This window comes from Acartia tonsa, chromosome 4, assembly GCF_053477335.1.
Source record: "Acartia tonsa isolate MP-2025a chromosome 4, ASM5347733v1, whole genome shotgun sequence".
Taxonomy (NCBI): Eukaryota; Metazoa; Arthropoda; class Copepoda; order Calanoida; family Acartiidae; genus Acartia; species Acartia tonsa.
In genome coordinates, this window is record NC_137263.1 from 46,609,117 (window position 1) to 46,631,299 (window position 22,183).

Here is a 22,183-nt window from a genome sequence, read left to right on the forward strand (position 1 = left end):
TGATTTTTTTCAATTTTTTCAGATAAAATGTAGTTTTAATTGTTATTGCTAATGGAAAATATTAGCGTATAAAACATAGCTTGTTCTTAATTAAATTATCAAGCGAACCAAAAATGGACGAATTAACAAGATCTTTTTCATCCGCCAGTAGTATCAGCAATCCATTGAACAGAAGTATTTCCAGCCCTAGACTTTTTACTAACGAACAGGTTAGTTCTGGAATCAATGCTACTCTGTAATTCGTAATGTTCGTCTTATCAGCCTCGTTCAGGGAGAAACCTTCGCTTTTCTACTTCTTTAAGATAAACTGCCGACAATTTAGTTTCCCCCTTAAAAATGTGTAAAATATTAATATGTCTATCAAAATAGGTAAAAGTTTACAAAAATAAATCATAAATACTGTCAGGGGTGTATATTCTACATTAATTAAGAAAACTGAAAACATTTTTTCCATTCCCCCCCCCCCCCCCCCCTCTCCTTGGTGAAAAAAAACTAAAAAAATGTGTTAGGAGGGATAATAAATAAGAAATAGAGTTCTTTAAATATTTTTCCATTTTCCCCCCTACTTGGTGAGAAAAAACTAGGGGGGGGGGGGGGGTAAAAAAAAAATTTGTAGCCGGGGAAAAAAATAAATCTTGTGCAGAATATATGTACACCCCTGAATACTGCTAAAAAGCTGGTTATGCTTAATAATTTCAAAAATATTTTGCATTCGGAATAATTCAATCTTGAGCAGAATATATTGGAAAATTTCGTATTTATCTGCTGTTATCAAATACAGACTGCACAAAATAGAAAAAAAATGTGCAATTCGTATGACCACTGCAATGAGCTTCTATTCTCTACAACTTATTGTATGACCACATCTGTTAAGATCAGTTGTTTCTTCTATTTTAATTTCGTTTTTTGACAATTAAGATGTGTAATTACTTAACATTGTTTTATCCCTTAAGTCTTCATACCACTTTTTTCCCGTTAAATCTTTTTCTTCGTCCTTGTTTCATAGCATGTAAACTCATGTAGATGTGTACAAAATTGTCGGGAATAAGGTATAGCCTACAAGCGAAATAAATCTTAAATAATATTTGGAGGGGCAGATAAAAAGGTCGTCAATTTTACTAAGGGTTGCCCTCCATCGACGCTGAAAATTACGTAAATGTTTCGTGATATTTTGTTGTTGGTATAAGCTGCCAATTTGTAGGGTGTGTGCAGTGGGTCCAGCGCATCTCCAAGTAGCGGTCAGGATGAAACATTTACAGACACCAAACATCCAAACACTGTGCTTCATAAAGTTCAGGTGGGTTCTTTATTTTCAGGAATAAGGTATAGCCAACAAGCGAGATAAATCTAAAATATTTGGGGGGCAATTTGACTGTTTTCAGCCCAACGGCAGCTGAAAATCACATAAGATATGTTCAGGGGTGTATATTCTGCACAAGATTTATTTTTTTTCCCCTGCTACAAATTTTTTTATTTTTCTTCCCCCCCTAGTTTTTTCTCACCAAGTAGGGGGAAAATGGAAAAATATTTAAAGAACTCTATATTTTCTTTATTTTATCCCTCCTACCACACATTTTTTAAAGTTTTTTCACCAAGGAGGGGGGGGAAATGGAAAAAACGTTTTCAGTTTTCTTAATTTTTACATTTTTTTTCCCTCCAACCACTTATTTTTTATTTTTTTCCCCCCTCCTGAGCAGGGGATCCCATGTAGAATATACACCCCTGGATATGTTTCGTTATTGATATAAGCTGGTTTATTTCTCATTTTATGTGCTAGTTTTTATGAAGCAATAATATATTTACAATATTCATCTTGTGTTAAACTTATAAAACAAAAAGATAAAAGCCGCTTAAAAGCAGTCTAAGAGTGGCTAGGAAGCTTTGATATATACAATAAAAAATAAAGGGTACCATGCACAAATTAGATGCATTGATTTTAAGCATTTTTAGGTTTATAAACTAAATTTCTAATCAGTGTTGCGGAACCGGGATCCGTAGAGCCGCTATATTTTGCCGAAGCTGGAGCCGCAATTTTCGTTAAAAAACGGCTCCGGCTCCGGACTAGATAAACAAAGAGATTTTTATAAATTATAATTTGATAACTCTGTTTTGTCATGCGCAAAAGTCAAAAATAGACGTGGGGGAAAAAATATGTCGAGTTTTTCTTAATTTTAGGTCGGAGCCGGAGCCGCCATCATCACAGACGGCTCAGCGGAGCCGCACCAAAATCAAACGGCTTCGCAACGCCGTATTCTAATAAACAGTTTAGTTAGATTAACAAAAAAATTAAGATCGACCACTTTTTTTGGAAATTTTTATGCTTAAAATGTTATGGATTTTTGTTGAAATAGTATGAAATATTTGGTTGGGTTTCATGTGTACGTATGAAAATAAATTACGGCAACAAAATAAGGGGGGGGGGGGAAGTTTGTACAGTTATAGGAAATGAAATTCAGTACCAAAGGGATAGTTCTATGAAGTGTATTTAAAGAGTTAAGGTACTTAGAGTAGTGAACTTTTATATGTCTTAGTAGAATAAATTAGGCATTGGATAGATATGATTATATGTTAAAGAATTTTTAACATTGACCAGACCTAACTTTTTTTATTTGACATTATCGAAAAAAGTTAAAGAGATTTGCCACATAAATTACATGAGAATGGTCTATTTTTTCCAAATATGTATAGCCAAAACACCAATTTTAGATAATCTTTTTCCACATATTTCACAAGAGTTATAAAAAATTGAGCAGGGGTTCCCCTTGGGACAAGTTACTTAAAAAACATAAAAAATAACGTCCGGTTCACTATAGGACAGGTTTTCTATAGATTCTTTTTAAAAAAATAAAGAAAACCGTCCGGTTTACTTACAATATACACATTATCTCACGCGGAAATACCAACTAACCATACAACATATATATATATATATATAAAGACCATTCTCATGTAATTTATGTTGCAAATCACTAACTCTTTTAGATATTATCAAATAAAAAAGTTTGGTCAGGTCAATGTTAAAATTCTTTATCACAATCATATCTATCAAATGCCTAATATATTCTACTAAGACATAAAAAAAAGAGCACTACTCTAAGTACCATACTGAATATTTTATTGGTCATTCTTTGTTGTTATGTGTATTTTGTTGTATAAAAAGTTTAAAGTTCTATTAACTAGTAAATGCTATCTAAAGTTGTATTTATGACAAAAAAGTTTTTGCCATATATAACACGCAACGAAGTTGAAAATAAAAATGAAAACTCATTTTTTAAGGAAAATCCCTGGTAAAATCTCTTAATTTTAATCAATAACTTTATATTATACACTACTACGTTATTTAAAATAGAAAAAACTTACAGTTCACTATTTTTTTTTAAATGCACTTCGTGAAACTATCCCTTTTGCCCTGGCCGTTTGGGCTTGTTTTTATAGTTATCAACCTAATTCTTTTTGTAAGCGCTCTTATATGATTGGATCTACCTGTAAAACTTTAAAAATTGAATTTTGGGACTTTCCCTTAAAGGGGCTAGTAGAGCAAAAGACCCCCAAACACTAAAATTTTAAGTTCTGAGTCTATTTTCTGAGATATTGAGACGATTTTTTTAATGAAAACACTTTTTAACAAAACCGAACTAAATAGCCAATACAAATTTCATTTTGGGACTTTCCTTCTAGGGGCTAGTGGAGCAAAAGGCCCCCCAAACACTAAAATTTTAAGTTCTGAGCCTATTTTCAGAGATATTGAGACGATTTTTTTAATGCAAACTTTTTTCACAAAAGCGAACTAAGTAGCCATTACAAATTTCATTTTGGGACTTTCCCTTAAAGAGGCTAGTGGAGCAAAAGACCCCCCAAACACTAAAATTTCAAGTTCTGAGCCTATTTTCAGAGATATTTAGATGATTTTTTTTTAACTTTTTTCACAAAACCGAACTAAGTAGCCATTACAAATTTCATTTTGGGACTTTCCCTTAAAGGGGCTAGTGGCGCAAAAGACCCCCGACACTAAAATTTTAAGTTCTGAGCCTATTTTCAGAGATATTGAGACGATTTTTTTAATGAAAACACTTTTTAACAAAACCGAACTAAGTAGCCAATACAAATTTCATTTTGGGACTTTCCTTCTAGGGGCTAGTGGAGCAAAAGGCCCCCCAAACACTAAAATTTTAAGTTCTGAGCCTATTTTTTAGAGATATTGAGATGATTTTTTAAAATGAAAATATTTTTAACAAAACCGAACTAAGTAGCCATTACAAATTTCATTTTGGGACTTTCCTTCTAGGGGCTAGTTGAGCAAAAGACCCCCAAACACTGTAATTTTAAGTTCTGAGCCTATTTTCAGAGATATTGAGATGATATTTTAATATGAAAATATTTTTAACCAAACCGAAATAAGTAGCCATTACAAATTTCATTTTGGGACTTTCCTTCTAGGGGCTAGTTGAGCAAAAGACCCCCAAACACTAAAATTTTAAGTTCTGAGCCTATTTTCAGAGATATTGAGACGATTTTTTTAATGCAAACTTTTTTCACAAAAGCGAACTAAGTAGCCATTACAAATTTCATTTGGGACTTTCCCTTAAAGAGGCTAGTGGAGCAAAAGACCCCCCAAACACTAAAATTTTAAGTTTTGAGCCTATTTTCAGAGATATTGAGATGATTTTTTTTTAAACTTTTTTCACAAAACCGAACTAAGTAGCCATTACAAATTTCATTTTGGGACTTTCCCTTAAAGGGGCTAGTGGCGCAAAAGACCCCCTGACACTAAAATTTTAAGTTCTGAGCCTATTTTCAGAGATATTGAGACGATTTTTTAATGAAAACACTTTTTAACAAAACCGAACTAAGTAGCCAATACAAATTTCATTTTGGGACTTTCCTTCTAGGGGCTAGTGGAGCAAAAGGCCCCCCAAACACTAAAATTTTAAGTTCTGAGCCTATTTTTAGAGATATTGAGATGATTTTTTAAAATGAAAATATTTTTAACAAAACCGAACTAAGTAGCCATTACAAATTTCATTTTGGGACTTTCCTTCTAGGGGCTAGTTGAGCAAAAGACCCCCAAACACTAAAATTATAAGTTCTGAGCCTATTTTCAGAGATATTGAGATGATATTTTGATATGAAAATATTTTTAACCAAACCGAAATAAGTAGCCATTACAAATTTCATTTTGGGACTTTCCTTCTAGGGGCTAGTTGAGCAAAAGACCCCCAAACACTAAAATTTTAAGTTCTGAGCCTATTTTCAGAGATATTGAGACGATTTTTTTAATGAAAACATTTTTAACAAAACCGAACTAAGTAGCCAATACAAATTTCATTTTGGGACTTTCCTTCTATGGGCTAGTGGAGCAAAAGGCCCCCCAAACACTGAAATTTTAAGTTCTGAGCCTATTTTTAAAGATATTGAGACGATTTTTTTTAATAAAAGCATTTTTAACAAAACCGAACTAAGTCGCCATTACAAATTTCATTTTGGGACTTTCCTTCTAGGGAATAGTGGAGCAAAAGACCCCAAAACACTAAAATTTTAAGTTCTGAGCCTACTTTCAGAGATATTGAGATGATTTTTTTTAATGAAAACATTTTTAACAAAACCGAACTAAGTAGCCAATACAAATTTCATTTTGGAACTTTCCTTCCAGGGGCTAGTGGAGCAAAAGACCCCCAAACACTAAAATTTTATCTTCTGATTATTTATTTCAGTTATTTGAAAAAAATTTTCATTAAAAAAATCAGCCATAATATCTTTAAAAATAAGCTTAGAACTTAAAATTTTAGTGTTTGGGGGTCTTTTGCTCCACTAGTCCCTAGAAGGAAAGTCCCAAAATAAAATTTGCAATGGCTACTTAGTTCGGTTTTGTTAAAAATATTTTCATTTAAAAAAATCATCTCAATATCTCTAAATATAGGCTCAGAACTTAAAATTTTAGTGTTTGGGGGCCTTTTGCTCTACTAGTCCCTAGAAGGAAAGTCCTAAAATGAAATTTGTAATGGCTACTTAGTTTGGTTTCTTTAAAAATATTTTTATTTAAAAAATCGTCTCAATATCTCTAAAAATAGGCTCAGAACTTAAAATTTCAGTGTTTGGGGGGCCTTTTGCTCCACTAGTCCCTAGAAGGAAAGTCCCAAAATAAAATCTGTAATGGTTCCTTAATTCGGTTTTGTTAAAAATGTTTTCATTAAAAAAATCATCTCATATCTCTAAAAATAGGCTCAGAACTTAAAATTTCAGTGTTTGGGGGGCCTTTTGCTCCACTAGTCCCTAGAAGGAAAGTCCCAAAATAAAATCTGTAATGGTTCCTTAATTCGGTTTTGTTAGAAATGTTTTCATTAAAAAAATCATCTCATATCTCTAAAAATTGGCTCAGAACTTTAAATTTCAGTGTTTGGGGGGCCTTTTGCTCCACTAGTCCCTAGAAGGAAAGTCCCAAAATAAAATCTGTAATGGTTCCTTAATTCGGTTTTGTTAAAAATGTTTTCATTAAAAAAATCATCTCATATCTCAAAAAATAGGCTCAGAACTTAAAATTTTAGTGTTTGGGGGTCTTTTGCTCCACTAGCCCCTAGAAGGAAACTCCCAAAATGAAATTTGAAATGGCTACTTAGTTCGGTTTTGTTAAAAATATTTTCATTTTAAAAAATCATTTCAATATCTCTAAAAATAGGCTCAGAACTTAAAATTTTAGTGTTTGGGGGGCCTTTTGCTCCACTAGCCCCTAGAAGGAAAGTCCCAAAATGAAATTTGTATTGGCTACTTAATTCGGTTTTGTTAAAAAGTGTTTTCATTAAAAAAATCGTCTCAATATCTCTGAAAATAGGCTCAGAATTTAAAATTTTAGTGTTTGGGGGGTCTTTTGCTCCACTAGCCCCTTTAAGGGAAAGTCCCAAAATGAAATTTGTAATGGCTACTTAGTTTGGTTTTGTGAAAAAAGTTTTCATAAAAAAATCATCTCAATATCTCTGAAAATAGGCTCAGAACTTAAAATTTTAGTGTTTGGGGGGCCTTTTGCTCCACTAGCCCTTAGAAGGAAAGTCCCAAAATGAAATTTGTATTGGCTACTTAGTTCGGTTTTGTTAAAAAGTGTTTTCATTAAAAAAATCGTCACAATATCTCTGAAAATAGGCTCAGAACTTAAAATTTTAGTGTTAGGGGGTCTTTTGCTCCACTAGCCCCTTTAAGGGTAAGTCCCAAAATTCAAGTTTTAAAGTTTTACAGGTAGATCCAATCATATAAGAGCGCTTACAAAAAGAATTAGGTTGATAACTATAAAAACAAGCCCAAACGGCCAGGGCAAAATTTGGTACTGAATTTCATTTCCTATAACTGTACAAACTTCCCCCCCCCCCCCCCCTTGATAGCCATTGAAGTCACTAGTTTATTTATCACAATGTTCAAATAACTACGAATTTCCAGTCCTCTAACTAAATATTTGACGTAAATTATGATATGTATGATTTTATGTTTTTTATTATATTTAGAAACACGCCAAGAATGGCCTGCTGACAGACGTGACCCTAGTGTGCGGGCTGGTCCAGATAGAGGCGCACAAGATCATCCTTGTCTCCGCCTCCGACTATTTCTCCGCCATGTTCACTGGAGGCATGGTGGAGGCGGCTAATTCTAGGGTGGAAATTCATGGTATTGATCCCATGGCTCTCCCGCCTCTGGTGGATTTTTGTTATACAGGTTTTTATTATTTTTGATTTGCTCAACTTTATCGCTATCTGTATCTTGTGTGAACTAAGAATTTACTACACTTTTATAAGCTTTTGGATACTGATACTAGAAAGACTAATAGAAATTCCTATGTTATTGATTTTGGCCGCTAAAATACCCTTATTTGTCGGAACTTTTATTATACAAGATCCAGTAATAAAATATAGCCAACAAGCGAAATAAATCTAAGATATTGGGGGGGGGGGGGGGGCACAGTGAGCCCAGTAATCCAACTTTGTGGAAAAAATTATTTATGCCCAAAATCGAACTTTAGAAAATCAATTATTTTAAAAGTCCATGTTAAAATTCATCATATTAGAGGAGGTTTGCCATTTTAAATTAATGAAAAAATTTAAAAAATTAAAGTTTTTATGGCCTTCTGAAGTTGTTACCCTGGAATTCACGAAATTTAGATACAAAAATCTCCCAAAAAAATATTTTTAAATTTTTTTTTGTTTTACTTGCCATTTAATCAAATATTAACTTAGGACGTAATGTAATAACATTTTAGAAAGGTTGTGCAATTATCTAACACTGGATAACAAGAAACTAAATAGTTTTGTATAAAAAAACCTCTAGAATCCATATTAAAAAAAGTTGATGAAAATGCAAAAAAAAGCACGTTGAATATTTTTTTAAGCTCTGATTCAAATACCTTGATCTTTTGAGCAACGAGGTGAAAATTTTTAGGATGAAGTTCTAGCATTAATTAGGCAATATATAAGAGGATCCCATTGGTCTTATCAACTTTCACTTAGTTGCTTAACCTCTATAGATATTTTTGTAAAGGTCGTTTTAAGCTATTTTTAGTGTATAATCCTTATATAATTTGTTGCCGGATTTCATTATAGAGAACAATCCTTTTACAGGGTAAAAATCTGGCAAAATGCCTTTCCGAAAAATCATGGCATAAAATTTTCCCACCAGTGGTGGAAAAGTTAGAGCACCTCAAAATAAAATTTTACTATGCCCTTGTGTATTGGACCCTGAGGGCCTCCTGGAGGGGCTACCAGAAATCTGAAGGTATCTTTAGAACCACAATAGCCGGCTCTAACTGCACTCAGAAGAAGTCAGAGATAATTGCCGGCCGCCTTCCGTCCTTTAATTGGCGGCAAAGTTAGCACACCAAAAAAATGACATTTTTTTTTGTGTTTTTTGCACACAGGGCGGCGTGTGTTTGTGGCGCAGCCACGTGTATTACCACTTTTTTGTAGATCATTCCAAGCCGGATTGGCGGGTGTGCGGCCAGAGGTGGTCTGACCGGCCGTTTGGCCGACAGCCACAGTTAAAGGTCACAAAAATTGTCAAAAATTGAAGTTTTTGAGGATTTTTGGCATGCCAGACTGCTTGGCTGACAGGCCTAGGACACATGTCACCTGACACACTGGGCCATTGCCCATCTTTGCTATTTTGCACAATTTTTTTCCCATCACTTCCCTGGCCGTGATGGCCATTCAAAGTGGCGTGGGTCAAAATCGACCAAAAACCAATTTTTGGGGGTGATATTTTGACCCCCCAATCATCTAGAGAGGGAGGAAGGGATAATCTTGTTAATTCTGTAAAAGGTACTATAAAAACCTTTTAATTAAAAAAAAATTGTTTGATTTGGTTGAAAAATAAGGAAGTTATTAATTTTTTCCACAAAATTGGATTCCTGGGCTCACTGTGGGGGGGCAGATTAAAAGGTCGTCAATTTTACTATGGGATGCCCTCATAACGACAGCTAGGTGATTTTTTTCCAAATTAATTTCATTGTTGGCAGATGCTGTAAAAGATCGATCTTTTCTGAGAAAGAAAGTTAAAATTAGTTTTAAAAATATTTATTTAGGTAAGATTGATTTACACGAGGACAATGTAGAAGGCATAATGACTGCTGCTTGTCTTCTCCAGCTGCCAACAGTCAGAGATGCGTGCTCTGCATTCTTTAGAAAGCTGCTGCATCCCTCCAACTGCGTGGGGATCCGGCTGTTTGCTGACGCACAGTGCTGCCTTGGCCTCAGAGATGCTGCCAAAGTTTATATGGAGGATAATTTCCAGGTATAATTTCTGCTCAATCCTTAGAGGTAATAGGATGTCTGTAGCGTAGGACTGATGTGGCTCTACTTTACAGTGAAGCTTCGTGTAGGCCCAGGGACGGTTTAGAACTATTTTTGGATAGGGTGCCTCCAAAATCTCAAAAGAAATCGCTAATGAAAAAAAATCTTACCATTTTTTACCTCATCTTTTTCAAAACCAAAATTGAAAAGTATTCTATAGATTTGTTTAAATTATATTTTCTTGACAAAACCATTTTCTTAGGATGTGATAAAAAACCAAGAATTTCTGTTGCTTCCAGTCTCCGAGGTTGTGAATATTCTCTCTTCTGATGATCTGAATGTGCCAAGCGAGGAGATCATCTTCCAAGCATTCATGGATTGGATCAACTTTGATTTTACCAACCGCAAGGGTGACGCGGCCCGTCTACTGGCATGCGTCCGTCTGCCTTTGTTGTCGCCGCAGTTTATCGCGGATAACATTGAGAATCAGCCGGTGCTGAAGTTTGATTCAGCGTGCCATCATCTTATTCTTGAGGCCATGAAATATCATTTGCTGCCAGAACGACGGTCTCAGCTCCAGTCCAGCAGGACGTGTCCCAGGAAAGCGACGGTGGGATACTTGTACGCGGTCGGTGGAATGGATACGAACAAGGGCGCCACCAGTATTGAACGATATGATATGAGAACAAATTCTTGGAGTCAATTTGCTTCCATGAGTGGCAGGCGGCTGCAATTTGGGGTTGCTGTGCTTAACGGAAAACTATTTGTTGTCGGCGGACGCGATGGGTTGAAAACTTTAAACACTGTGGAATGTTATGATCCAGTCACTAGAATGTGGATATCTCTGCCATCGATGATAACCCATCGTCATGGATTGGGCGTGTCCGTATTGGGCGGTCCACTTTATGCCGTTGGTGGACACGATGGGTGGAGCTTCCTTAACACTGTAGAGCGGTTTGATCCTGCGACCAAGCAATGGAGCCATGTTGCCCCCATGTGCACGCAACGTAGCACGGCGGGAGTGGTTGTCCTGAATGATAAATTGTACGCCGTTGGCGGGCGAGATGGATCGTCGTGTCTGCGCAGTGTGGAAGCCTATAGTCCACACACTAACAAATGGAATTTTGTTGCTAACATGTGTCGGCGGCGGGGTGGAGTTGGTGTCGGCGTTTTGAACGGTATGCTGTACGCGGTCGGCGGACATGACTCGCCGGCGGTATCCAACCCAAATCAATCAAGGATGACTTGTGTGGAACGGTATAATCCGTCGACCGATGAATGGACGTTGGTAGCAAATCTTTCAACTGGTAGAGATGCAATAGGTACAGTTATATTATTGATGAAAAACTTATGGGAATTTCATGTTTTTTGGGATCTATACTAAAAGATTTTTAATGCGTTTATTGCAAAAAATCTTTTTTTGTGAACTATGGGAAAACTAGTGCACTTTTTTCTGCACGTTCCAAATCCCCCTTTCTATTAATCAGTAGAGATACGCATATTTCAAACTAATCTTGGGTTTGATTTTGATTAGATATTCAATATAGAATTTTCTTGTAATTTAGGTGTTTGTATTCTTGGTGAGAAGTTATTTGCTGTTGGTGGATATGATGGTTCTTGTTATCTGTCTATAGTGGAAAGTTATGATCCTAGGTAAACTATTTTTGCCTCTTTTTTTGCAAAGGAGTAGTGCTTAAAAATCAAATGAGTTTACCCCCCCTTGATATATTAAATGGGGCGTCTGTTTGCCCTTCTTGTTACTACCTTAAAGAACATATTCTCATGCAAAAATCCTGAGCACGCCACTCAATTAGGCCAGTTTGCCAGATAATTTTTCTGTCCTGAAATGAAATACTGCTTCAAGTCCAATATCATTTTCATGTTAAATAAGCGTCTAATAAATCATATACAGTTATTTAAATACTTGTTTGTCATGTTTCATTTGTTCATTTTTACATATATGCTAAAAATAATTTATTTTCAGTGAGAACACGTGGAAGCAGATGGGTTCCCTTAATACAGGGCGTGGCGGTGCTTGTGTTGTCGTCGTACAAAAGGAGGAGCTTGACCCGCCCAACACGACCAGTCCCCCAAGCTCCGCCTCCTCTGACCGTAGCTCCAATCTTGTCGCCTTCTAGTTGGCAATAATGGCGCGAACGCGTGCATACTCCTTTTTATAAAAATACCAAAGATTATTAGGAATAGTTGAAGAATAATTCAAAGAATTTCAAAAAGAAATTTCGCGGTCCAGAAACTAGGATCAAACTTGTTTCTAACCGCGATGGAAAACCATGTCTTGAATTGTTTTTTCAATTATTGCAAAACTAATATTATTAGTTAGGAAAAATATTAGAAAATTGTAGAAACTATCCTATTTTAGATGTTGCACAAAGATTAACACAATGCTTTACAAAATCCTCTATTTTAGAAAGAGTACACGCCTCTTCTAAACTTACACACATACATCCTTGTAATTAATGCTAAAAATTAAGATGCACAAAATTTTAATTTTCAACTTGGAGAGGTGGGATTTGTGTGCTTTTAAAATTGGGATTTTGTCTTAAATATAGTTTTTAGAATAATCAACTTGTAACAAGCTGAAACTTACTTCTTGCCTATGGACAAGTCTTGCATTACATTATAAGTAGCGCAGCTAAGGTCTGCCTATACATCCGCCGTCTTTATTACAGCTTGTAATTTGATCATATGTAGGTCTATATATACTGACGGAGTGACAAAGAATAAACATTATCTAAATTGTTCCTTCATTAAAGCTAACTGCTCTTTTTTTAAAATAAAATATTGTCAGATTTTAATGTTGCGCTACTTATAGACATAATTGTCCTTGTTAGTTATTTATGAATTGTGATTTATAGTGATTTACATACATCACTTAAAAAACAAGGTTGCATTCCAGTTTTAATACTTGAATTATTTGTCAAAATTAACTAATTTAAAAAAAACTCAATGTACTTTAAAATTATGCTTTTAAATGTTAAATTTGCACTTATAACAGTTCAACAATGCACTAACTTTAGTCAAAATTAAACAATTAGTGATTTTTTTAAACAATATTATGTAACGCATTTACAAAATAATTTGTGTTGTCCAGTAAACCCCTGAAGTCTGATACAATGGTTGTAAGATTTTAATATGATCACCATTTTCATTTGTAAAATGATAAATAACTTTTTTGACTCATTTTTATAGCTGAATGTTTTTACCTTTTCGAACTTTATGACACTGTAAAAAAAATATTGTAACCCACTGTTAATCCCTAACCCGTATTGTACTGAAATAGAAATCTGGTTGTTTCCGAAATATGGAGATTTTATAATAGTTAAATTCCATGCACAATTTATATCACAAATAAAAATATTAGCAAACGTGGAGGTGGATGTGCTCATTAAAAAATCACAAAAAAAACTCAACCTGAAATGAAGACCACTTTTTCATTGCCAATTGCTTCAAAAAGGCGGCGGCGGATAACAATTAACGCCAGAAAACTTGTGTTGCTTTTCTCTTTTGGATTCCTTTGTGATTGTTTAATAATAAAAATGGTACATACCTACTCCTCTTTCTTTTTATGCACAATTGTAACTTTGTTAAAAAATTTTAAAGATGTTCCTCTAGCAAATCGATCTCAGAAACTTTATTGAGCAAAATTTAGATAAAAATTTAAACGCTGCCTGTGATTTTAGTTGAAAATTATTTAGTTTTTATTATGTGATGTTATTTTTCAAAATTTGAAACTTCCTGTGAATAAATGGTATTTTCTACCTATAACAAAAGTTTTTATTTTCTATTTTATAACTTGTAGGAAGGAGACTTATCATGAACATTTATTTAAGAGTTTAGCAAAAGGGTAATTTTCTCAAAATGTTTAAACATAGAAGATACTGGATATAATGATTGTGAAAAGTTACTTTTCGTTGTGTTGCTTGTTTTTTTTATAGTAAGAGACATGTTTTAAATTGAATTTTTAAGTGTAGTTCTTTCCAATATAAATTGCTTATTTTCATTATTGGGTTATAAGGAGAAATGTTGCTAAACTCAACTCGTACATAGGTGGGTAACCATCATTAGAAATTCCATTGGTGTTAATTGTAATTGAAGAAAACAAAAATTTGAATGAAAATATCAGTTATCTCTTATTTTCTTTCCGTGTTTCCTTACTAAATTAGCATAGAATTATAAAAGTGAACCATATTGCAGATAAAATGCCTAAAAAGGACGCTAGTGTAGACGAGACCGTTGAGGACAATGCTTACAGCAGCGCCAACAACCAGGATAGGAAACATGACAGCGGCGCAGCTGATCTGGAAAAGGTTTGTTGAATTATAAATCCGAAGTACTTTAAATCTTTGAATGTTTTAGCGTGTTGATGTTCGTCAAAATTATTATCTCTCGTCCTTTCTGACGTATTGCTTGATCAGATCTTACACCTTACAAACCTTACAAAACAGGAATGCACGAGAAAAAAAATTAACCCCTATAACTTGAAATTAAACAAATACGCGCACCAAAATAATACAAACAAAAATTAGGTGACAGATTATGCCGAGGAACAGGAGATACTCTCAACTGGCAGCGGACTCGAGGAGGCACTCATTGCCATCAGAAATAAACAAGCAATGAAAACAGCAGAGAAAATTGCCAGGGACAAACAATTATCAAAGGTAACTTGACTTTATTATCTTTAGTAAATAGGACATAAACAAAAACCGCGGCATTTGCGTAAATGTTTGCGCGCCTGCTTGCGGTCGGTTTCAAGTCTGGACCACTTCGCGTTATACTTGAGACGTTAAAAATGGTCTCTACTGCACCGCGTCATACTAGAGACGTTAAAACTAGTTCCTATTGTAAATATGTCTGGCATGTACTCTGAAACTTGCTACAATATGTGTTAAGACCAGATTTTTTTATGGAAAAAATATCAAAGCTGAAAGTTTTGTTTTTTTATGTACTAAATTCTACTAAAATTTCAGGTTCAAATAAATAAAGAAGACGTTGAATTAATAATGAACGAGATGGAGATGGCCCGCGACAAGGCTGACCGCTGCCTGCGAGAGCATGACGGGGATGTCGTTGCAGCCCTTACAACTCTAGTCAGCTCCTAGTCCTATATCTTGTAAATTTTTTTTCAAAGGAATAGTGTGTACGAAGAATGATACCTAATGAAGTTCCTCTTTTTCTTTCTTGTGAATCAGAAGAGAATTGGCTGTCAATGTGTTATTAAAAGTAAAGCTAAAATATCAAAATATAATTAACTAAATGCAATATTTATTTTTTACTTCTTTCCTAATTCACATACCTTTTCATTGTTTTATAACTAAACATACATTGCTTATTATTTCAAAATAAATAAACTATTACCATCTACTTTTGTAGTTAAATTCTTTCAGTTTTATATAAAATGTACAATTTAAGATATTTGTTTGAATACAGGGATTAATTTTGGCTTAAACTATGAAGTTTTATAGCACAATGTGTCTTAAATGATACAAGTTTAGAAACTTTAAAACTTATGTCTTGACTTGCATATACATAATTTGCGATCAAAATAGTTTTCTTCTGGTGTCGTTTCCCATTCCTTGAATTTCACCTCCAATTGTAATTTTTTTATTAATTTTTCAGAATAAAACGTATTTAGAGAAATGAAATGAATGAGTTTACTACAAAATGTGTGGTCGAATGTTAATATTGTATGTTGTGTTGAGTTGTATAACTGGATTGGTGACTACGGCAGATGAGACAGGCTTGGATCCTAATGGATATATGCTGTATTGTCCGTGTATGGGGAGGTTTGGAAACCAGGCCGACCATTTTCTTGGAGCTTTAGGTATGAGAAGTTGCTACTCTAGTGGCATTTAAAGAAAGGGGGGGGGGGTGTAAGTCGCACCTCAACTTTAATTTAATTTAAATAAAGAAGAGCCTGGTCAGTTTAACGGTTAGCGAGATCTTAAGCTACAGACAGACACCATACCCTGTTACTTTTATACAAGGATTCCCTTGTTAGATTGTCCTTTTGATTAACATGGATGGGTAACATTGAACCTGACGCAGCGGAAAAAAAACTTAAATGGGCTTTATTTGGATTTTTTGTGGAGTTAGACCCACACGATCGTACTTATGCCCTTGTATGGGTCTAAAATATCCACCATAGCCTTTTCTATTAATGGCGATTTTGTACATTGATTGAAACCCGATATTGGCTCAATTCACGTTCACTATTAAAAAATCTGGAATGACATGAATGTCTTGTTAAGAATACTCGTTTTAATTTTTCTTGTGGAGAAATACTACCAAATATTAAAGAGGGGTAAAAGTTTTGACACATTTGCGTAAACAGTGAGTATAGGCTTTATCTTTGGACTGAAGGGATAGGTTATTAGGGATAAAATCATTCTTATATGATAAATTTTCCAAGTTTTAAGACTTTTTGGTTAGGCTTCCAGGTTAAGAAGCTGCAGGCTTTCAGGTTCAGGAGCTGCTGGCCTCCAGTGGCTCTGGACAGGTAAAAATCAAAACCAAAATTTTTTAAAAATTTAGTTTGAAGAGTTTGAAGACATTTTATATAGCAAAATATTCATATTTTTAATGTTATTTACATATTTGAAGATAAAATGTGTATATTTTGTTTAATATGTTGACTTCTATCTCTTCAAAAAATTATTTTATTTTTACCTGTCCAGAGACCAGCTGGAGGCCTGCAGCTCCTAAACCTGGAGGCCTATCCCAAAAATCTTAAAACTTAGGAAAAGAAACGGCGTTAAAACCTCCGCTCCCGCCGAAAACCGCAGTTTCCCGCCGAATTTTGTTTGCATTTTCTCGCTAAATTCAAATATAAGGAACGACAGGATAGTGGAAGGCTGCTAATGCAGGAGAAGAGAAGTGTAGATTTAGTAGAAGTATGATGCCGTTGAATTTATTAGCACTTGACACTTGCGATTTTTTTTATATTGACATATCTGAAATATTAGAAGTGTCAAGTGTTAATATAAGGGAAATTTGTATAAAAAAAAGTTTTACTCAGATGATTGAAAATTGACTAATTTGGCGAGAAACTGCGGTTTTCGGAGGGAGCGGCGGTTCCACCGCCGTTTCTTCACAATTCCATATTGTACCTCTTTAATGCAACTGCCAGGTCAAATCTAAGAGCTGTAACTCTTTATTTTGTTGAGTTCCTTTGACTTTTAGTTTTGGTTAAAAAAGTGTCACTTCCGCCCCCTCCCCTTCATCTGATTTTGATTTATTATTTTAGCGTTTGTCAAGGCAATTGATAGAACTTTGGTTTTACCACCATGGATTGAATATCATCATGACAGGTTAGCAAGGATACAGGGGTGTATATTCTGCATGGTGTTCCTGCTAAAGAGGGGAGGGGATGAAAAAATTTAGTGTACTGAAAACATCAGCTGAGCCATATGTATAAAGTTCAAATATAGGAAAGGTCTTATTTGTCTGTATTTCGAAACGATAATTGTTTTTTCAGCTCAGCTCCGGTTCTAATCTAACGAATATTAATAGGTTTTGAATCATTACTAGAAAAAATTATTATAGAAATATAAATCGCAAATTTTTATATATTTTTAGGCGAGGTTCTACAATGATACCATATGATACCTATTTCAATGTAACCACCGTGAACCTGTATCACAGAGCTATTACTATGGAAACTTTCTTTACCACAATTGTTAATCAGGTATAGTACATATACATAGCAGGGCTTGGCAGCCGCACATCAGTCGCCGGTAAGCCTCAGGGAAATCAACATTTTGCAAATTTAAAAATCAGCTGGAAGTTTAAACCTGACAAAAAATGAGAATTCCTTAAAAAAATATTTGAAAGCATCCAAACAGGTTTCAATTTGAGGCTTAGTCGCGCCTACCTAGCCCTGGAACATAGTGAATCTATTCTAGTATCATGACATATCTGTCCATTACTACGTCCAAAAAATTAACCTATCTCAACTTAACTGTCATGTTAAATGAATCAATTTTCTCTGTATGTACATATTTGTTGAAATCCTAATTCCGCTATACTTGGACAGAACTCGGCTTTGCATTTTTTATTTGAAAAAATTCTTATGTTTACTGTTTTTGATTCATAAAAGTAGTTTTGCTACATATTGGCATAATTCATCTGGTCTTATTTGTCTTAAAACAAGGTATTTTGTATTTTATTTAAGGTCTGGCCTGAAGGAAATAGAGCAGCATTCTGCTACACAGCTAGGAGAGGACCTAAAGAGGATTCCTGTAATGCAAAGGATGGAAACCCATTCGGTCCATTCTGGGACAACTTCGATGTTACCTTTGACCACAGTGAAATGTACGGACCATTATCGTTTGACACCCACTACCAGAAAGCTCACCTGGCCTGGCAGGACAAGTATCCGCCCTCCAGGTTTCCTGCCCTGGCCTTTACAGGGGCTCCAGCCTCGTTTCCAGTTCAGAAAGAGAATGTTGAGCTCCAAAAGTATTTTCAGTACAATGATGCTTGGACAGGAAAAGCTACACAGTGGGTAAAACAAAATTTACCAAAAGGTATGTTTAATTTTTTAATTTGCTTCTTTTAAACTAAAAATAAACTTTTCTTTGATATTTTATTATAGAAATGATTATTAGTTAAATTACTTTTTATTCTCTACATTTTTATTGTTACTAAAAAAATGCAAAGAAAAAAACCAGCAACTTTGACAGTAAAATTTCCCATGTGAATAGTTATTTTCCAACTATAGGAATCATTTTTCTTGCAACATGTTTCACAAGAGAATAAAAAGTACATTTGATAATCAATATTTTTTTTTATATTTTAACCTTAACCTAGTTTAAATATGGCAGGTATTCCTCTTAAATCTACTCTATGGAAATGAGTTTAAAAAGTACCATTGAGGCAATGTCTTTTTGGTGCCTGTCGTGCACTGAACTTTCCCCACCCCTATTTTTAAAATGGATTTAAAAGAGTGGGGTAGCTTTTTTTATTCTGCTTAGCCCAAATCAGCAGGGCTAAACAAAACAATACCTACCATATTTAACCTAACCTAAAGTAAAAAAAACAAAGTACCCGCTTTGTCTCAATTTAGTTTTAAAATAATAAAGGGGTTTTGGGGGGTCTGCAGGGTTGGCAGGAAAAGTCCAGAGCAGATAAATCCACATGTTTATTTTCTGGTTTTAACCACCAACAAAAATCCATAGCAAAAGTCCGACTTGAAAAAAATGCTGTTTTCGCCTTTAAAAAGGTCCTAAATTACTTTTTTCTTAAGAAACTTCTTATTTTTTTTCATAAAATGCCCGATTTTTGCCAACCCTGGGGGTCTGTTCTCAACAATGCACTTTAGGGAAAACTTTATTTATACTATGGTCCTCCTCCCGCTACTTTAGGCAAGTACCCTAACAATTCAGCCACTCAACACCCCCTTTGTTTAGGTCCCTATGTTGGGGTTCACCTGAGAAACGGTGAGGACTGGGAGAGAGCTTGCCAGCATGTTAATTCTGCCAACCATCTGTTCTCCTCTCCGCAGTGTCTGGGATACAGGAAAATAATGCAAATACTTGTATTTGTTTGATTTTGTGTATTTAAAAGCGAAGCTTTTCTATAATTAGGGTAGGTCCGTACGTCCGTCCGTCCGTACGTCCGTCCGTCCGTCCGAGATAGTTAGCTTTTATTCGTTAATTTAGGCATGTTAAAATTGTCCTATCGATTTCAAACTTTGCATGGTGATTCCTGTAGTAGTTAGGTACGACTTAGAAAGCGTAGCAACTCTATAATCGTTACCAGAATGTCCGTACGTCCATTTTAAACATGTTGATTTTTGTACTTTTTTAATAACAATTTTTTATGTGATAAAATCATCCGATCGATCTGATTTTTTATTACTGATTCCTATTACAATAAGGTACAATATTATGATCGAAGCATCTCTATAATCAAGTATTAAAAATGTCAGTATGTCCTTAAACAGAATTTTGTATTTAAGAAGTTTTGCAACAAATTAACGTACAATTTTGTCAAACCTTTTATTTTCATATTTTGTATATTCAGTTCTGACACTCAACAAAAGTTAATGTTCGTCTGTCATATCGTTTCAGAGCTTCGCTTTTATGGATGTTGTCATCCTTGTTTAAAGTTATGTATTGAGCACCTGAAGAATAAGAAACAAATACTGAATAATTTTTAAAGCAAAGCTCGTTGTTTTTTAGTGTAGATCTCTACTCCTTATATGATAGCTCGGATAATTAATATAGACATGTTAGAATCGTCGTATACAGTTCAAACCTTGCAGTTTGTACTATTAAATAAGCATACCTATCAACTTTACATTACATTTTACTGGGAATTTCTTGCGTCCATTTTAAACATTTAAAAATGCAACAATTTTATATGCGATATAATTGTCCGAATAACATGAAATCGGAATAGTTATTTTTTAAAAAGGTTGTTATGTGCTATATGAGTTTATGCTTCAATTTATTTATTAACCTTTCCAAAACTTGTTGTGTTATGCATTGTTTTACTGAACAGAAATGAAAATGGATTTCTCTCTGCAGAGCTGTGCCTACCATCTGAACCAACCATAATCAAACACATCAAGAAGGCTGTGAAAAAAGTATCCGCGGTCGCGGTTTTTGTGGCCAGTGATAGCGATTTTATGCTGGCAACCCTTCGGTCCAAACTAGCCAACATGGGCGTCAGGGTGGCCATGGTTGGCGATATTGGGGACAGCATGTCACCACACCCGCATCTAGATCTGGCCATCCTGAGCCGGAGTAATTTTTTCATCGGGAATTGTGTGTCCTCGTTCACGGCGTTTGTGAAGCGACTGCGCGATGTTGACGGCCTGCCATCAGGTTTCTGGGCATTTCCGGCGGCTGTCAAGAAAGAAAAATATAAACATGACGAATTTTAAATCTTTATAAGAAATTAGGCTTTTTATGTAAACTTCAAAATGCCATTGGTTCATAAAAGTAACGGGATATCGGTTTGTCTGTACTGAAGGATCTCGCTATCCGCTGAATCGATGTGGTTCTCCTTTACAACGAAACTTCTCATAGGTCCTTGAAAGGTTTATAACTATATTGGGGGAGGGTACCTACACCCTCCCAAGAGAAATCACCCCTGGAAAATAACTCGACCCCTCCCCCCCCCCTCTTTAGGTGCCCCAAGAGGCCGCGAGTATTAAATATGAAAAGCGGTAAAACAGACTTATTATATAACATTTGTGATATTTTTATTTTAAAACTATGGAATCAAACAAAAAAGTACAATTATATTTTTTAATTGCTGAAGGTTTTTCTTTCCTTTAGACTTTAAAATAATGTTTTAAAAATCAATATTAATATTAATTTCTACACTTTGTGATATTTTTATTGGAATTCTTTTTATATTTTTATACCAAAATTACCTAACTATTTTTACCGTATAGTTAAAAAGTATTAATAATGTATTTATTTTGGCAACTCATAAAATAAAATTATTTAAATGTTTTCAATTTTTTCATAAGTGTAAGTAGCTACTTTAAAATTAGGGCCTGTAATTTCGTCAGTCCAAAAGATAATTATATTTCGATTTTTTTATCTCACAGTTTGATAGCGTACCGTTACTGAGTGAAATAGTGGCTTCGCTCCTAGAATAATACGTACGTGTTAATAAATCAATTCACAGGCCTACAGCGTACTCATAAAAACTTTTGAAATGATAAAATGACTCGCTTATTATTGGTATGGGCCAAGACTAACACCCCCTCTCAAGAATCTTGCACAAAAAATTGCCGAGTCCCCATTACAACAATGGGGTATAAAAACACTTCCATACGGACATAAACCAATGTGGCTATATTAAAGCTGCTCATTTTAAACCGACAAACAAAAAATCGAAATGTTATCCTTTTATAATAGGAACAGGCTTTTGTTTGTGTGTATGGGTCTGTCTGTATATGACGATCTCGCTAACTGCTTAACCGATATGTTTATCTTTTACCATGGAGCTCTTCATAGGTAAAGGAGAGGTTCAGATCTATTTTAGTGGAGGGTACCGGTCCACAACCCTCCAAAAATTTGCCACCCCCTCCCCTTAACTTTTTCTTTTCAAAACTTAATTGAAAATGGGCAGGGGACGACTTCTTATCTCGAGTGCCCCTAGAGGCCTCTAGGGATGTTGAGTAGACGCTCAAGAATTATAATAAAGTTACAAATCTTGAGTGACATAACTAACATGTGCACTTACATTATTGTCATAGCCTCTTTCAATTTCTTGAAAAGCTCGGATTAAAATAATGTTGCCTCCTTGAAATTATTACTTGTGTCTAAATAACTTATTTAACTCTTTAACATTTAAAACTAAGATGAAAATTTTTATATTTTTTGTGCTTCTTTGTCTTAGGAATCGGAGTAATTTTCAATATAACCCACTTGCACTGTTAA

The 22,183-nt window shown here is 34.7% G+C and overlaps 3 protein-coding genes across 3 annotated transcripts; all 3 read left to right on the plus strand.

Moving 5' to 3' along the window:
- Window positions 1–2: 2 nt before the first annotated feature.
- On the plus strand, window positions 3–13,982 carry LOC145317451 (kelch-like protein 1). Its single transcript, XM_080158546.1, has 7 exons — window positions 3–209; window positions 1,202–1,297; window positions 7,488–7,695; window positions 9,554–9,762; window positions 10,024–11,083; window positions 11,327–11,414; window positions 11,746–13,982. Exons 1-7 carry the CDS (start codon window positions 114–116, stop codon window positions 11,897–11,899), a joined length of 1,911 nt encoding a protein of 636 aa, XP_080014672.1. The 5' UTR covers window positions 3–113; the 3' UTR covers window positions 11,900–13,982.
- Window positions 13,945–15,143, plus strand: LOC145317461 (huntingtin-interacting protein K). Its single transcript, XM_080158555.1, has 3 exons — window positions 13,945–14,089; window positions 14,309–14,440; window positions 14,750–15,143. Exons 1-3 carry the CDS (start codon window positions 13,982–13,984, stop codon window positions 14,879–14,881), a joined length of 372 nt encoding a protein of 123 aa, XP_080014681.1. The 5' UTR covers window positions 13,945–13,981; the 3' UTR covers window positions 14,882–15,143.
- Window positions 15,144–15,401: 258 nt separating this feature from the next.
- Window positions 15,402–21,248, plus strand: O-fut1 (O-fucosyltransferase 1). The gene is made up of 7 exons (XM_080158548.1): window positions 15,402–15,603; window positions 17,026–17,089; window positions 17,358–17,466; window positions 17,953–18,307; window positions 19,190–19,294; window positions 20,282–20,697; window positions 20,965–21,248. Exons 1-6 carry the CDS (start codon window positions 15,444–15,446, stop codon window positions 20,668–20,670), a joined length of 1,182 nt encoding a protein of 393 aa, XP_080014674.1. The 5' UTR covers window positions 15,402–15,443; the 3' UTR covers window positions 20,671–20,697; window positions 20,965–21,248.
- Window positions 21,249–22,183: the final 935 nt, after the last annotated feature.

Excerpts from the sequence above, each read along its gene's own strand:
- LOC145317451 (XM_080158546.1), top strand. The coding sequence starts at position 114 with ATGGACGAATTAACAAGATCTTTTTCATCCGCCAGTAGTATCAGCAAT. Across the intron at positions 9,763-10,023 it reads ATATGGAGGATAATTTCCAG|GATGTGATAAAAAACCAAGA; the intron begins GTATAATTTCTG and ends CCATTTTCTTAG. Across the intron at positions 11,415-11,745 it reads GTGGAAAGTTATGATCCTAG|TGAGAACACGTGGAAGCAGA; the intron begins GTAAACTATTTT and ends ATTTATTTTCAG.
- LOC145317461 (XM_080158555.1), top strand. The coding sequence starts at position 13,982 with ATGCCTAAAAAGGACGCTAGTGTAGACGAGACCGTTGAGGACAATGCT. Across the intron at positions 14,090-14,308 it reads GCGCAGCTGATCTGGAAAAG|GTGACAGATTATGCCGAGGA; the intron begins GTTTGTTGAATT and ends AACAAAAATTAG. Across the intron at positions 14,441-14,749 it reads GGGACAAACAATTATCAAAG|GTTCAAATAAATAAAGAAGA; the intron begins GTAACTTGACTT and ends CTAAAATTTCAG.
- O-fut1 (XM_080158548.1), top strand. The coding sequence starts at position 15,444 with ATGTGTGGTCGAATGTTAATATTGTATGTTGTGTTGAGTTGTATAACT. Across the intron at positions 17,467-17,952 it reads TTACCACAATTGTTAATCAG|GTCTGGCCTGAAGGAAATAG; the intron begins GTATAGTACATA and ends ATTTTATTTAAG. Across the intron at positions 19,295-20,281 it reads CTCTCCGCAGTGTCTGGGAT|ACAGAAATGAAAATGGATTT; the intron begins ACAGGAAAATAA and ends TTGTTTTACTGA.